Source organism: Oreochromis aureus, linkage group 11, assembly GCF_013358895.1.
Source record: "Oreochromis aureus strain Israel breed Guangdong linkage group 11, ZZ_aureus, whole genome shotgun sequence".
Lineage (NCBI taxonomy): Eukaryota > Metazoa > Chordata > Actinopteri > Cichliformes > Cichlidae > Oreochromis > Oreochromis aureus.
In genome coordinates this window covers 36978311-36995106 of record NC_052952.1, presented here as the reverse complement: position 1 = coordinate 36995106, position 16796 = coordinate 36978311, and the positions used below count along the sequence as shown (strand labels likewise).

The 16796-nt window shown below is 41.7% G+C and overlaps 2 protein-coding genes across 3 annotated transcripts; both read left to right on the top strand.

Moving 5' to 3' along the window:
• Positions 1–921: 921 nt before the first annotated feature.
• Positions 922–8466, top strand: LOC116325536 (advanced glycosylation end product-specific receptor-like). Of its 2 annotated transcripts, none has more exons than XM_039619185.1 (8): positions 922–1078; positions 1621–1866; positions 4493–4867; positions 4955–5218; positions 5591–5681; positions 6108–6162; positions 6331–6464; positions 6891–8466. In XM_039619185.1, exons 2-8 carry the CDS (start codon positions 1815–1817, stop codon positions 6946–6948), a joined length of 1029 nt encoding a protein of 342 aa, XP_039475119.1. In that variant the 5' UTR covers positions 922–1078; positions 1621–1814; the 3' UTR covers positions 6949–8466. The 2 variants fall into 2 exon arrangements, with proteins under 2 accessions (XP_039475119.1, XP_031602328.1); XM_031746468.2 differs by having other exon boundaries at positions 5588–5681.
• A 2312-nt stretch (positions 8467–10778) lies between these two features.
• On the top strand, positions 10779–16087 carry LOC116325509 (sialic acid-binding Ig-like lectin 10). The gene is made up of 6 exons (XM_031746422.2): positions 10779–10910; positions 13085–13459; positions 13537–13800; positions 14327–14411; positions 14898–14935; positions 15221–16087. The coding sequence occupies exons 1-6, from the start codon at positions 10859–10861 to the stop codon at positions 15226–15228; spliced, it is 822 nt and encodes a 273-aa protein (XP_031602282.1). The 5' UTR covers positions 10779–10858; the 3' UTR covers positions 15229–16087.
• The last annotated feature ends 709 nt before the right edge of the window (positions 16088–16796 follow it).

The following is a 16796-nucleotide window of genomic DNA, read 5'->3' as shown; positions in this document are numbered from 1 at the left end:
CTGAGTCTTTCACTTTGTTAGTGCTCTAACATTGTTGTGTCGTTGACGTGCTCGCTCAGAGGGAGAAGGATAAATACTGAAATCCATCCCTGAGCAGCGCTCTCGTTCTTGTTGCATCATTTTGTAAATATGGAATTTTTTTAGCATGAAACATTCGTGCTGATGAAACTGCACCAGCAGGATGCAGCTCAGTTTATTCTTCATCTCAAAGTTTCAAAAAACTGTGTCTTTTTTCTAATTTCTCACCTTGAGGATGTGGGCTGATGCGAGTGTGAAAGGCTGTTTTCAGGGGAAGTACCAAAAAAAGAAAAGTTTCTGAGCAATTTTGGAGAACCAGGTCAGCGAGAAAACAGTTCCTGTAAGATGACTTCACACATTAAACCCACAAAATAAATACATTTATTCTTAGCATCATTTAGATTTAACGATGAGGCACAACAATGATACAAATACAGGATATACGAATTTAAAAATGTTGAGGATTCTGGAGGAGTTTGTTGTCCTAATGATGAACAGGAAAAGCAAAAATGTGTCTTTGTGTTCACTAAAAATGAGCAAAATACAGGATGCAGAGCAACCCTGCAAAGAGTAAACTGCTGAAGAGCGTTCAGTGTTTTTATTTCTGTCTGCAGTCTTCAGCTTGCTGATAAGATTCACAGCAACGCCCAACACAAAGGTCACCAATGTGAAAGCAGCCGAGCTGTGGGAGACATCAGCACCACCGTCCATACCAAACAACAGACACAGGAGGACAGGGACGGGTAGGACGGACAGATGTTTCAGCTCCACATCTGTGTACCTTAACATTTTGTGCTTGTGTGTGTGATCTATCCTGACTGAGTGCTGAGTGGATGTCCTCTGATGCATTCATTTACAGTTTTAGTCCATTTTATGACTTTTCCTTTCTTCGGTGGAGGAAGCTGACGTTGCTGTGGTCAGCTCTTCAGTAGCCAGTCGAAGCTGAAGCCACTTCTTACTCAGACTCACAGAAGCCGAAGTAAATGCAGCGACCACAGGAGAAGCCGCAGATCGAGCCGATCCGTTTGCTGCTTTGTTGAAGTTGCAGCTTTTTGTGACGGTCAGTTTTAGCTGAACCACTGAAAAACCTCAGAGAGCTGAACTGTAGATGCATCTGATATGGACCATATCCATAACAAGGGGAATAGATTCATAAATATAGCTTCATCTTCACGTTTCAGCGTCCATCCAGATGTTTCTCTGTCATGAAAGTCATGTCTGGATTAACCCTCTGCCGTCCTCTGGGTTAAAACCCATCTATACCGTCTGTCCTTTACTCTGCACTTGTGTCAGTCTGAAACCTTTTCTCTGCCAGACTGAGCAGATAACGATCTATATTTGCTCTCCGGAGCTCATGATTGTGAAAACTCTCTGTCCTCTGTTGCAATATGTCATTGTGCTTCTGAAATAGAAAAGAGGAAGAAAAAACCTTGCAGAACTTTTCATTTTCAAAGCTGTGCTTCATTTTTTCCAGACTGACAACTTTCTTGTGTTTCTGTGATTAAAAACCAAACTTCGTCTTGTTGAGAATCTTTCAGTCTGTTTGTGATAAACTGATTTTATTTTCTCATTTTTGCTTTTTCTTTACATGAATGATTTCAGGCCTGATCACATATAAAATGTGAAAGGAAGTAACTCCAAAAGGAGTGGGGCTGGCCAGACTAACAGAGCCAAGTCAGTGAGAAGAGTTCCTCAAAACAAAAATAAGACATCATAATTCACAGTGATCAGCTTCACTCTCTGCCCACTCCTCTGATCACAGACGAAACCCAGAGACGCTCATCAGAAACCTGAACATGGCAGTTTATGGTGAAATGATTCTGTGGAGCTTCGTGTTCCTGCTGGCAGGTAAGACTGAAATGATGTTTTTATTCTTGTGAATGACGGATCTGTGAAGTTGTGCTTTCACTCACTGCTGCTCTGTCTGCTGTTTCCAAATCTACCAACATATTAAATCTGAGAGTAGAAGACTAAAATGATTTGAGTCACGTAGACTTAATGACGATGTGAAACAAGCTGATATTATCACACAGGGAGGTTTAACGATCGTTTCAAAGAGCTCAAAGCTGCTGGAGGGGAAACGAAAGGAGAAGGCTTTCTAAATGAGTTTTTATTAAAACACGAGTATTTTAGAACAGACGGATTATTTCTGTCTGTTAGTGACGGAAATTTTAAACCCACATTTACTTCAACAGAGTACTTTTACTGCAGTATTATTGGAGCAGTGATATAAAAACCCGTAGAGCTCTGTTCTCATTACTTCTCTTTTCCTTCTTCCCTGTTGTGCTGTCAGTTGTATAAATAAGCTCTGTAAATAAAAGCTTATTGCTGTTGCTGACAGCTGGTGCAGCTGTTACACAGGTGAGGTGGGCTCGGCCTAAGTTGCCTGTTTAATGCGACTTTGCTGTCGGGTGCTTCAGCTGCGTTTCCAGGATAACTGATAAATCGCTGTTGATCAATAGTCATGCATATCAGTGACCATGAAACGGACCCACACAGCCCATAGTTCGTCAGCGGTGCCAGTGTCAGTCATTATGTATAAGGTTGGAAACCTGCAGTCAGCTGAGACTGAAGAAGTCACAGAAGGATGAAAACGTCCAGATGAACAGAATCCATGTTTTGGGATTTCCTTACCTGGAATATTGAGCATGCATCAAGACTTTCCAGGATTTATTTGGAATAGCAGGGTGCACGGTCATAAATAAGCACAGTGCAGAAAACACTGAGTAGGATTTTCAGGCTGATGTGCACTCCCACGCCCTCGTGCCGACGCATTACATGAAGAGTTTAAATGTAGATCTGCACTGAAGTTTAATTAAACTGGGCATGAATCCTGGGCTGTTAATGGTTCCTTTGACACGTCTCCAGGCTGAATGATTTTACAGCAAACATCTTTAATAACTTTCAAAAACACAAACTGGGTGCAGAAGTTGACCATTGGAGTGACCGCCATGTTGAAAGCTGGTAACCAGCCCCACAGCTAACTCAGCAGGTCGGGAATTTGTGACCATCTCGGTTAAATAAACTTCTGCTTTCCTCAGCACTGGGCGAGCCGCCACCGCTCAGTCCTGATCTGAGCTGCTTTAGCAGACTTCCTGTTTTTCTTACTTGCATCACTTCTTCTGGTGAATAAACAGTTTTACTACAGTACTGCTGTCTCAAAATAACTGTACAGTATTTTTTAATGATGTATAACCAGTGTTGATGCAACACTACTGGTGAATTTGACATTTTCCTGAAAGACTTTTTATGATGAGTTTTAATGAGTATTAAATAAAACATGTTTCTGCACTAACAGAAACTAACAGCATTATGGTGTCAATACAATTCAATACACACAGGTCTGAATGAACTTGCATTTAGAATGAAACAAACTGGACTCGTGCTGCTTGTTTGCAGCTTGAGACGTTATCTTTAGACTGAACTACTCATTTATCTCATGGTGGTCATTGCTGCAGCCACTCCGTTCATCCATGAAACAAGCTGGTTTAGCTTCTCCTCAACGTCTCCTCAGTCTGTCCTCTGGATGCACTGACAGACTGAGAAATCCTTCAGCATGGTGTACTGAGGTTAGCAGCAGCAGCAGCATTATAGGCAGAGTTACAGAGGAGACAAGCAGGCGGAGACGAGAGATGAAGAAGGCCTTAAAAAGTCCAGACAGACACTTTAAAATCTGATTTAAGGAGTCAAAGTCTTTTTTTAAAAAAACAAAAGAACTTAAAATATTTTCTTTTTTAAGTTAAACTATCGCCATCTTTGCTGTTGCAGAACACTCTCACTGATTATATCTGAGGTTTCTTTGAATGTCGTATTTCTCTCTGATGATGAGGATGCAGCGTGGGTGGATGCTGAGCCGGTTTCTAAACATGGACCGCTGTTTGTTGGTTCAGGTTTGGTTTGCATCAGGGGAATATTGTGCTAAAGTATGATGAGGTTAGAGGAGCTTCCTGCTCATCATGAACAGCCAGCTGTAATCCTGCTATATTCTAACTCAGCATATACTTCCCATCCATGTTGCTGCTGTGGCTGTAGGGAAGCCACATAATCCTTTAGTGTCCAGAGTTTTTGTAAACCATCGTGACCTGATTTCCTTCTACAGTCCTTTCAGTGTCACTGCACCCACTAAAGCCTGCTGTCAGTTAACACTGACTTTAAAAACAAACATAATCATTGCTGCAATAATGACCTATAGAAAGTTTCCAGCCCGTTCTTCATTGCAGGACACTCTGTGTTTCAGAGTCTGCAGGGCTGCAGTGAACTGCTGCACGTAGTATCACATCACAGCAAGTGACTGTTTAAAGGTTGAGGAGTTTTAAGGTGGAACTGCAGGTTCAATGTGTAAAATCTGAATTTTAATGGAAACCAGTCATAAAAAAGTCGTGTTGATAGTTTGTGTGCAACCATAACAACTAACCAAGATATCCTGCCATGATTCTTTGTTTAATCTGACCAACTTTGTATGTTTCATACACAGCTGCTGTGGGTCAAACTGTGATCTATTCTCTCACGTCTACCTGTGCTGTCAGAGGATCCACTGTCACCCTCCCCTGCACCTTCACACCTCGGAAGTCTTTCAATGATGGTTGGAGAGAAGTTCCACTAAAGATCGTCAGAGTCCGCTGGTGTAAGAACCATGAGATCTGTCATCGTGGCACTCCGTCTGTGTTTGACAGTAACTCAGCAAACAGCGATCCTCGTTATCAATATCTGGGAGACATGAAGACAAACTGCACTTTACAGATCAGAGATGTTCAGCAGGGAGACAGCGCAACCTTTCGCTTCAGGATGGAAGCTGATCATCCTGAAGGACATTTTACTAACACAACAGGAGTGACTGTCAGAGTTGATGGTGAGAACATAAAATCTTAATTCTGCAAATAATCATTCATCATTAATAATTAATAAGTGTGAAGTAATATAAACACTTTGATTTTAGATTTGACCAAAATGAGAATAATCAGCTCCAGTGATGATAAAAAGTTGAGCAGAGGTGAAACCGTCACACTGCTCTGTGCTTCAGTCTGCACTTTCCACCAACTGGAAGTCACCTGGTTCAAAGATGGTCACGCCCTCTCAGAGACTGGCCCCTCCCTCCTTCTCTGCCCTCTGACTGCAGAGGATTCTGGGAACTACACCTGTGCTCTGAAGAAGAACATGAAGACTCTCTCTGAGCCGTACAGCCTGCAGGTGGAGGCTGGAGGTTTGTTCAGTTTTCTGAAACTTTTTTAAAAAATTTAAGACGTCATCAAACTGCAAACACGCGACAGCGGTCAGCCTGACGCCGAATAATCTCCAGATCAGCAGCAGAATAAAATTAGGACATTTACATCTGGAAAACTCCTTCATGCACACATGAACTGTTTTTGTACTCAACAATAAAGAACCACATGTAAAACATGCGTAGAACTTTGTTCACTTTCATAAATCTGTAAATCCCAAAATCACAGCACCCAGTGATGTCACTCATGAAAAGTCACATGGGGAGAAAATGACTTAAACATAAATAGACTTTAGAAGCTTATTTATTTTGTCTTTCACTGCATGTTTCTATCTGTTGTTTGTGTTTTAGCAGCTGACGGTGTCCTTCGTCTGGTACTTGGGGTGGTGTTTGGTCTCCTGCTGGCTGTGATCCTGCTCGTACTCTTCATCTTCATCATCAAAAGGTGCAGAAACAGATGGTCTCAAGTGTTTGAAGTATTTTACATTTTGGTGGTTTTACTTTAGCAACAAACCCAATTAAGTGAAGTTGGTGTGGATTTCACACTTCATCCTCAGTAAACAGCAGACATTCACCTTAATATATAAAAATCAAAGGTTTATTTTTTAAAATAATAATAAAGGAAAATGTGTTTGCTCTATATTTATGTCAATCTGGAAAGTATCATCTGAACAAATCCCTTTAAATTGTACTTGTAATAAATGAGAAAAATGCAGAAGCACCGCGTGATAACATTTAGAAATGATTATGCTGCCTCGTGTTAACTACTATATGTGATTATAATCACATGGAAAAATAATAGTTTCTGTCTTTGTGTCTGTTTTCTACAGTCCTGTTGTGATCATACTCATAAATACTGATACTGTTGCAGGAAGCTGGCAGCAGCAGAGCATCAGAGGGCTGTGGGAGGTGATCCGGAGCAGAAGGTGAGTTAGTGATGGGAGGATTTTACTATGAAATCAATCTTATAGGATGTGATGTGACATCTGTATAGTTTATTATTTTAGCAATCTTGAGTTCAAAATGTGTGCATCGATTGAAAGTGTGCTGCTTTGATTCTGGATCTTCAGTCGTCTGGTCTCTGTGATTCTCAGCATCCTGATAGCATCTACAGCAACATCATGAAGTCTGCACAAACTGAGGCAGCTCAGCAGCAGGAACCCGGCCGAGCCGTGGAGGACGTCAGCTACGCCTCCGTCCAGTTCAAACAGAAGAAACAGGAGGGCAGGTAGGACCCAGCGATGGAAACCTTTAAACACTCATGTTTGTGTCGTCACACAAACAACAGACAGCTCAGATTTGTGGCTGTGACACTGAAGCCGCTCCGACAAACAGACAGTGATGAAAGATAGAAACTTCATTTCTGCACAAAGTATCACAAAAACAACACAGAAGTACAAAAGTAGGTCCAAAAAAGCTGAATGATGAGTTTTGTTTTTCTAATTTCTTTTAACTTTTACTGCTCATGAATCACAAAAACGCAGCTTTCATTAAGTGACTTAAAACTTTTCTGTTTTACTGTGAATGAATAAATTTCCTGTCTGTGCTGCATTCATGAACTCTGTTTGATTCAAAATGTTTTGCTTTTGGTGTGAGTCCTCTTAGACTCTCAGATCTGTCATCAAATCATTTTCTTTTGATTTTTGCTTCGTAGGCGCTTTCAGGCAGCCGACGATGACGTTGTCTATTCCTCAGTGTCCAGTCGAGGATGAATCGCAGCTCTCTCACTCCCTCCATCCACCAATCAGCTGCAGGAAGCTGTGAGCTGTGGCAGTTTGTGTTAATCTGTTTGATGCTTTAATGAAGCTGCTGCTCCACTCTGACTTTAATACAGAACTATTAAAAAACCTCAGAGAGATGGACCAAAGGTGTATCTGCAAAAGCTCTGTGGTGCAGAGCATGTGTGCTGTAAGGTGGAGGAAGTCATGAATGCAGCTCAGTCCAGACTGGAACGCTGTTGTCCTGTCCATGTCGGGAATAACTCACAATCTAATTATTTGTTTCTGGGCTCCCATAATCTGCTCTACACTTTCTCTGTTATTCCACATCCATTATTTTCCCAGTCATCTGGAAGCTGGTTTGAAACTCGAGTCTGAGTGAAGGACCCAGCACACTTCTTCTTACAGCGCTCATTAAACCAGCAGGAGGAAAAATACAACATTGCAGACTTTAAACTCTTCAGAGTCTGAGCTGCTTTTCTCTGATCAGCTCGTCTGGTTGTTCTGAGAACAAAACCTAAAACTTTATGTTGCTGAACCACAACCATCATTGTGTCCTCCACATGCTGCTCGATTTGAGCCGAGCGATCTGCACAGAATTCACTTTTATAGCCGTACAGATGATTAAGTTTAGGATTAGAAAGCCTCGTTGGTCCCAGGCCTGTATCACTGCCACTCAACTCATTTGATCCTTCATCGTCTCTGTGATTGTCACACGTTTGGTTAGTGATCACATGTCTGCAAAACCTCAGTAGATGTGTGAGAAAATGAGCCGAACCTTCACTTAAACCTCATTAAATGTTTCCCAATGAGTTAAAGGCTCATCTTCAGTTTGAAGCTTTGCTGAGTGAAACATGAAGTTCATTTTCCAAGTGCTGATGATAGAGGAGCGTTTGCTTTATGGGGTTCATTTCCATAGTTCTTCTGCTTTACTCGAGCACTTAAAGCACTTTACACAACATGCCTGATTCACCCTTTCATAAAAGCACTTTCTGTCTACATTCACACACATTCAGAGTCGCTCATAGTTCAGTATCTCGCCCACGCAGACGTCCCATATGCAGAAATGGAATTGAATATCCAGCTTATTTTTACCCTGTCATGGCTGCCAGAGCTGTATGAGTCCACTTCTTTATACCAGCACTGGCAACATATTAAGACTTCCTCAGAAGCTTTGCAGCTTGATCGCAGGACTTTGGAGGAAGGAAGTAGTTCTCCTGTTATTTTCAGGTATTATTTTGTCTATTTTTAAATGATCCAAAAGCCGTACGAGCCTGCGGTGGTCTCGGTTTCACTGTTAGAGCCGCCGCGCTCGTCACATCTCGAGTCAAAATACCAAGACAGAGTCTTAAAAACATGAACCTGTGGTGTCATGATGGGCCTTTGGACATCTTTTATGTACAGTCTGTGTTTCAGTGTCAGAAATTCTGTTTTGGTCCAAAATGTTTTTATTTGTTATGAACATATTACCTTTTTTTTTTAAAATCACTTTTATTTTTCTTCTATGTTAATTGCAATAAAAATAATAATTTCTAATTTGTTGTTTTACAGAAGTCTGTTTTTTGTTGTTGTTGTTTGTTGTAGAAAAGTTATGAAAATAATTTAAAGATTTTCTTTAAATTTCTCGAGGGTTCCTGTTTCCTCTTGATAAACAAACAAGAGAAAACATCGACTATCATCCATCCATCCATCCATCTTCATCCGCTTTATCCGAGGCCGGGTCGCGGGGGCAGCAGCCTAAGCAGAGAAGCCCAGACCTCCCTCTCCCCAGCCACCTCCTCCAGCTTATCCGGGGGAACACCAAGGCGTTCCCAGGCCAGCCGAGAGATGTAATCTCTCCAGCGCGTCCTGGGTCTGCCCCGGGGCCTCCTCCCGGTGAGACATGCCCGGAACACCTCACCCAGGAGGCACCCAGGAGGCATCCTTGTCAGATGCCCGAACCACCTCAACTGGCTCCTTTCGATGTGGAGGAGCAGCGGCTCTACTCTGAGCCCCTCCCGGATGGCCGAACTTCTCACCCTATCTCTAAGGGAGAGGCCAGCCACCCTTCGGAGGAAGCTCATTTCTGCCGCTTGTATCCGCGATCTCGTTCTTTCGGTCACTACCCACAGCTCGTGGCCATAGGTGAGGGTAGGGACGTAGATCGACCGGTAAATTGAGAGCTTCGCTTTTACACTCAGCTCCCTCTTCACCACGACGGACCCGGTGCAGCGTCCGCATCACTGCAACCGCAGCACCAATCCGTCTGTCGATCTCCGGCTCCCTTCTCCCATCACTCGCGAACAAGACCCCGAGATACTTGAACTCCTCCACTTGGGGCAGGAACTCATCCCGACCCGGAGTGGGCACTCCACCCTTTTCCGGCTGAGAACCATGGCCTCAGATTTGGAGGTGCTGATCCTCATTCCCGCTGCTTCACACTCGGCTGCGAACCGTTCCAGTGCGAGCTGGAGGCCTTCACCTGATGAAGCCAACAGAACCACATCATCCGCAAAAAGCAGAGATGAGATTCTGAGGCCACCGAAGTGAAAGCCCTCCGCCACTTGGCTGCGCCTAGAAATCCTGTCCATAAAAATTATGAACAGAACCGGTGACAAAGGGCAGCCCTGGCGGAGCCCATCACCCACCGGAAACGAGTCCGACTTATTGCCAGCAATGCGAACCAAGCTCTTACAACGGCTGTATAGGGATCGAATGGCCCGTAGCAATGAGGCATCGACTATCATTAATATTTTAATCTGCTCTGACGTCTGTTTAATCGTCACTCACAAATGTCTTTAGTGTAGGATAAAGTTGTAAAACTTTAGATGATGGTACAGTTTTAGCTCTCAACAGATGAAGGAAGTTTCTGTTTTCTCTGAAACAAGCAGACAGGACATGATGACAGACTCGTGTTACTGTGAGTCACGATCACTGCCTGCAGCGACTGAAACATGTTTGAGACTAAACCTGTCACAAAAACAACAAAACATAAACAGAATGTTTAGAATTTTGTCAAAAAACCCGTGTAAACTAAAATTAAAAAGAGGAAATTTGAAAATTCATGCATGACAACAATAATCATATTTTAGCTTTAAAATGTATTTTTCATTAAAGAGCTTCTAATGCTGCTGAATTAATCTTTACAGAAATATAGAAAGAAAAGAAACTAAAGAAGTAAAAATAAAATCATGACGGAGAGGCTGAAAATAAAACTGAAGAAATAACAGCGATGACGTCATCCATGACATCTGTGTGTTGAAATAGGATCTGTACAAAAAAGCTCCTTTGTACAGAATCCTCGGTGCAGGTATAGATGAGGGAAAATCTACTGATAATAACAATCTGTATTTGTTTTGATGCAGCCAATGCAAAAAAATAAAGAGATCAAAATAATATGTTATGTATTCACATGAACACGTTTCATTGGAGAAACGTGTTAATTACAACTCTGACCATGCTGTAACGACTGGTGCTGACCCATGAAACCAACATCTGGAGCTTCTGCACATCAGACTGGGGCACTTCCTAGATTGTTAGCGATGAACTTCTGAAACACATTCTTCTTTCTTTGTGTACACACTTGTTTTCAACGTGCAGCAGAGATTTCATGTAAATGATGAAACAGAGAACTTTGAATAAAACAACATATGAAGATTTTTGCAGAACGTTCTTGTTCTCTTTGTTGCATCTTGCAAATCTAATGAATATGAAACCCTCCTCCTGCAGCTCAGAGTGCTTTGGTCTCTGAGTTTCTGCAAACTGTTTCTATTTCTTAAATGAATCATGTGGCTATCAGGGAAGTGACCATAAAAGAAACAACAGATTCACAGAGACAACTCAGTCTTCAGCCTCATTCCATCATCCAGCTCTTTACTCTCTGCTCGCTCCTCTGACTGCAGCAGAGCCACAGCAGAAACTAAGGATGGCAGTTTGGGACAAAAACCTTCTGTGGAGCTTCATGTTCCTGCTGGCAGGTAAGACTCAAGTCTTATTTTGATCCCGTTTTAGTGACGATCAGTGAAAACAGGGTTCAGAGTTTTACTTTGACTTACTCGCTGCTGCTGCTCTGCATTCAAATCCTGTTTAAAGCCACAAAACCACATATCAGATATGTGAGTCTGAATGTAGAAGATCGATAAAGTGATCGAGTAGCTTTAGAGGTGGATGTGATCATTGTAACCACCTTAAAGCTGCTGAGGGGAAATAAAAAGGAGAAGTTATTTAAGTTATTTTCACACAAACATTTTGTAACAGACTCATTATTTCTGACTGACGTCACATTTACTTGATAGAAAAACTTTACAGTTAATATTGAAGATAGCAGGTTTCAGTGAACGCAGTCATTGATTGTATTATTGGCACTTTTTTTATTTTTATTTGCTCATTGATCTCCTCGTACCTCCTTCCTGAGATCGGTGCTGGGAACCTGGTGAACAGTTAGGCAGTTATTTAAGGAAGTTGTTGGCCGGACACTCGAGTTACTTCGTTCTTCTTCTTCTCTTTTTTCTGGCCAGCTTTGCTGTGATGTCTTACTGCTTATCAGATGTGTTTCTGTCTTCATCTCTACAGTTCATCTTATTTGCATCCTTTAAAATGTTTGCGCCCCCCCACCACCTAACCCCCCCGCACAAACGCATCCTCCAAACACACACACCCATATTTTGCTCCATTGCGGTTTATTTCACACCTCAAACATTTAGTAAACAATTAAGCAAATACAAGTAAACGGCAATAAATTACAGGTAGTAATAAAATATACTACTAACTCTTTTACGCTACGTCCACACCTACACGGGTATTTTTGAAAACTCAGCTGTTTCTATGCGTTTGGGCTTTTCGTCAACACGTAAACGGCGTTGCGATTCACCGAAAACGGAGATTATTTAAAACTCCTTTTTTGCGTCTACGTGTGGACGAGGATTACAGAGTTCGTCACGCGACGTCAAAGGTATGTGCCTCTTTCACGTCACGCTGTGCGCCACGTTATTGTTTACATGAGATGAATTGCAGAATAGCAGATAGAGACAAAATACTGTTAATCTGACTATCTGCAGGTTTTACACGCAGTTACTGTCCCTCCATTTAGAAAGGCAGAGGCGTCACGGTGTAATTATTTTACGTGTAGTTGTTTTTTTTCCCCGTGTAATAATATTCAACATTGCTGTCAATACATTTTTCAAAAAATGTGCAAAATGGGTTTAAACACATAAACAGCTGTGGGATACTGTTTGTCCGTGATTTGGAGAGCACAGCGCTCTCTCCATTGCAGGGAAACTAATTTTGCAGGGGAGACCTACCTTGGCACTTGTGCAGGTGAAGCCAAAGGGAAGATATGCTTCACCATATTTTCTAGTCTTTGGCTTGGAAGGAAGTTGGTTTGGAAACATATTTGGCGATGCTTCATCTCCTGCTTTGCGTTTGTGTGGGAGCCCCGTCAAAAACCTGTCCACAGTGTCCAAGCGCTTTTTTTTTCTTTTCATACCGCGCCCCCCCCTGCAATGGCTCTGCGCCCCACCTCCCCACCCTAGGGGGCGGGCCCCACACTTTGGGAACCTCTGGGTTAAGGTTTGGTTTAGGGAAAGATCGTGGCGTGGTTTAAAATACGTGCTTCATTACTTACATCATCCCTGCAATAATAAACAAACATGTGACATGTGTTTTTTTTTTTACTAAAGTATGATTCTGCTTTGTTCTAATTTGATATATTTCTACATAAAAGTAGTCACCCAGACCTTGAGGTTAAAGACAAGACGTTTGCTAACCCATCGGTACCTGACTTTGTTGTTCCTGTCAGTATAACAGCAGACACTAGAGGGCGCTGCCAGTGGCTGGCTTTAAGATAAAGCTGTTCGCTTTAATAACTGTAAAGTTTTCTTTCTTTTTTTGATAGAAGTCAGTCTCTGCTGTTGGTTGGTTTCCACTGAAGTTCTGCAGTGAAATATAAAACTCATAGTGAGCTCAGCACGAGTGACACTAAACAAAGTTTTAATCCTGACCTGCTGCAGGGTCAGTGTGTGAAAACAGCGTTTAATGCAGCAGCAGTCGCAAATACAATAATTTAATAACTGCTTGTAGTTTGTGTGTTTCCACATAATTGATATAAATCAAAATTCTTTATCAGTTTTTATCTTTGAACCCTCTGTTCCAGGCGCTGTGGGTCAAACTGTGATCTATCCTTTCACGTCTACCTGTGCTGTCAGAGGATCCACTGTCACCCTCCCCTGCACCTTCACACCTCGGAAGTCTTTCAGTGACGGTGGGAAAGAAGTTCCTCTAAAGATCGTCAGAGTTCGCTGGTGTAAGAACCATGAGCTCTGTCATGGCAGCGTTCCGTCTGTGTTTGACAGTAACTCAGCAAACAGCGATCCTCGTTATCAATATCTGGGAGACATGAAGACAAACTGCACTTTACAGATCAGAGATGTTCAGCAGGGAGACAGCGCAACCTTTCGCTTCAGGATGGAAGCTGATCATCCTGAAGGACATTTTACTAACACGACAGGAGTGACTGTCAGAGTTGATGGTGAGAGAAAAATATCCTGACATTAATAATAAACATAAATGAGCTTTCAATGAAACTAATGAACACTTTGACTTTAGATGGACTCAGAATGAGAATAATCGGCTCCAGTGATGATAAAAAGTTGAGCAGAGGTGAAACCGTCACACTGCTCTGTGCTTCAGTCTGCACTTTCCACCAACTGGAGGCCACCTGGTTCAAAGATGGCCACGCCCTCTCAGAGACTGGCTCCTCCCTCCGTCTCAGCCCTCTGACTGCAGAGGATTCTGGGAACTACACTTGTGCTCTGAAGAAGAAAATGAAGACTCTCTCTGAGCCGTACAGCCTGCAGGTGGAGGCTGGAGGTTTGTTCAGTTTTCAGGAGCTTTTCCATTTTTTAAGACATCATCTGAACTGAGAACACAAACTCTACAGAGATGTGGGAGCGATCTCTGGCCATAATTTCAAACTGAAAAAAGAAGCTTTTGCAACCTCAAATGAGTTTGTATAATTTAACAAAACTGAAACAAAGTTATAAAGACATGTAAAGTGTTTTGATGGGATGAAAATTAAATTTGAATCTCTGCAAACTTGATTCTTTTTTATGTTTCAAGTAACTTTAAGTAACTTTCCTTTATGTCTGAGTAGATGAATTCTTTCATTACTGTTTTTTTAGCAAAACACCACCTCAGCAGCACCCAGTGACATTCTGTGAAAACTAAAATAAATCGAAACATGATCGGTCACTCAGGTCACTGCACTGACAGCACAAACGCATCACTCATGATAAATTATATGGAAGATGAAAACTGACTTAAACATACATAAATATGTAAAAACATTTTATTAAGTAAATGTTTTAAACTTCAGTTATGTTTCTGTTTTTTACAGCTGGTGGTAACCTTCCTCCGATACCTGGTGTGGTGTTTGTTGTCCTGCTGGCTGTGATCGCGCTCGTACTCTTCATCATTGAAAGGTATAAATCAGCCTGTGCTCCTCTTCAGCAGCAGCTAAAGGTGGCTGTGCTGAACCTGAGTTATATTACCTACTAGTGTTTTTGCAGTACAATTCTTCAAAGGTTCAAAACAATAAAGACCAGGTTAAACGTCTGCCCTGAACCTCCCACAGCTCCTTCGCCTAACCACAGTATTTCCTGCTGTTTCTTACATGATGAAGCACATTGTTTTCACATCTGTGAAAACAATTTTACATCAAATCATTTTTCATACTCAGATCTTAGAAATACACAATAATACACAACACGCAGGCTTCCAGTTAAGAAAACTTCACTTTCTCAGTTTATTGCTGATTCTTACTTTTTATTTTTTTAAACACATAATGATTTTGTTAAATATGTTCACAGCATATTATGAGTAAATATAATCTTAACCCTAACTTACATGTTCTCCTTCTTTATCCACATATTTGATATTTGATTGTAATATCAGTCATATTGTTACAGGAGGCTGAGAGCAGCAGAGGATCAGAGAGCTGCTGAAGGTGAGTTACTGATGGGAGGAACTGTGTTTAATACACTTTACCCCCTTTATTGAGGATAATGGGATAGATTAAGATATATTTATGATATATTTACAATGTGATGACTTGTTGAGAGTAAGCAGATGATGCAGTAGGCTAAGTGGGGTGAGATGGAGATGATCCTCTGTAATGACGTCTACTGGGAGAAAGAAGAAGAGATCAGTGATTCCTTTACAGAGCTAACTAACAGCCATCTTTCTGTGTTTCTGTCCTCTTCACTGTTTTCACGTCTGTCTGCGGTCTCAGTGTCCTGATAACGTCTTCAGCAGCGTTCAAGAACAAGATGACCAACAGGAAACTACAGTCAGTTACACCTGTGTCCAGTTCACACAGGAGGAATAGAATAGAATAGAATAGAATAGGTCTTTATTGTTCAGTTCAGTTCATTTCATTTTTATTTCAAACATATACATTCACCAACATTTCATAAAATCTTTCCATGCAGCTGTTTGAAAAGGAGTAGGCAGAAGTATATACTTATTTAGCCCAACCCCCTCAGGTTTACATCCTCATCATCATTTGAACAACAAAAACGTTTACAATGCCTTCAACTTAGAACATAACATCACAAAAAATATTTCCTCATGTTCAACTAAAACTATATTTAGATTTGCTAATTTGCAGAAGAAAATAAACATCACTTTGACTGCTGTCTTGGGTTAATTGCATTTTCTTCATTCTTATACTTATTTAAAATTTCTTTTTTGAGTTTTATTTTAAACTGGTTTATATCACTACTGACCTTTATTTCTTCTTTTAACTCATTCCAGAATTTAACTCCCGCTATTGATATAGACATCCTTTTCAATGTTGTTCTTACTCTTTGTAATTTTAAATTCCACTTCCCTCTAAAATTATACCTCCCTTCTCTTTCTAAGAACCATTTACTTGTCATTGTACATCTACAACGAAATTATATGTAAAGACAGCAGGAATAAACAGCAAACAGAAGAGATGTTTACAGTCTAGAGGAATATAGACAAAAATAAGAGAAAGGCAGCCAATGGAGAGCAAAGTGTTTGAGAGCAGTGCAAAGAAAGGACCTGGTCTGAGTCTGTGTGAGTGTCCTGTGGGATGAGGGTCACTCAGACCATGGCTCAGATTGGTGGGTTCGTGGGCAGGGGTGTCATGTGTGTGTGTGTGAGTCTGGAGGTGTCGAACAGTTGGTGGGTGGGTTGCGTGGCGTCCCCTCTGATGGCCCTGGTTTACCTGAGACAGGAGGATCTGGCGATGGCCTCCAGGGGGGCAGAGGGCAGGGAGTGATTTCTTGGGTGGTGTTAATGACCCTCTGTGCACCCTTCCTGTTCTCCTGAAGTCCATTATGGGTTCTTTGCTTTTAAGGATGTTCAGCTTCAGGTTATTTTCTGAGCACCAGTGGGACAAGTTCTCTACCTCCACCCTGTACACTGTCTCATCTCCATCAGCGATTAACGCGACCACAGTGGTGGGAGGTTAGACTGATTGAGGCCAGTTGGTGAGGAAGTGTCTGATCCAGGAGCTGGGGGGTCTGAAGATGTTCCAGTTGGTCAGGATGTCTGGGATGATGGCGTTGAACGCTGAGCCGTAGTCACTTCTCACTCTCGACCACAGAACCAAACACAGAGACCAGAGGAGGAGCTGCAGGAAGCTCCAGTCTGACTTTCATGAAGCAGCTCGTCGATCATTGTGGCCGAACTACTGAAAGCATTTAGAAAACTAAAGATTTGCTCCAAATAAAAGAAAATATCTTTGAGGACTCTCTCACCACAGATCATGTTTATATTAATGTGAATAATTCAGACATGACCATGTTAGAAATATTAACTGGTAGAAAGCCTGAGTG

Bases quoted from the DNA above. Each gene is read 5' to 3' on its own strand.
- LOC116325536 (XM_031746468.2), top strand. From the start codon at position 1,815: ATGGCAGTTTATGGTGAAATGATTCTGTGGAGCTTCGTGTTCCTGCTG. The intron at 1,867-4,492 runs GTAAGACTGAAA...TTTCATACACAG, and splicing joins CTTCGTGTTCCTGCTGGCAG to CTGCTGTGGGTCAAACTGTG. The intron at 5,219-5,587 runs GTTTGTTCAGTT...TTTGTGTTTTAG, and splicing joins CCTGCAGGTGGAGGCTGGAG to CAGCTGACGGTGTCCTTCGT.
- LOC116325509 (XM_031746422.2), top strand. From the start codon at position 10,859: ATGGCAGTTTGGGACAAAAACCTTCTGTGGAGCTTCATGTTCCTGCTG. The intron at 10,911-13,084 runs GTAAGACTCAAG...CCTCTGTTCCAG, and splicing joins CTTCATGTTCCTGCTGGCAG to GCGCTGTGGGTCAAACTGTG. The intron at 13,460-13,536 runs GTGAGAGAAAAA...CTTTGACTTTAG, and splicing joins AGTGACTGTCAGAGTTGATG to ATGGACTCAGAATGAGAATA.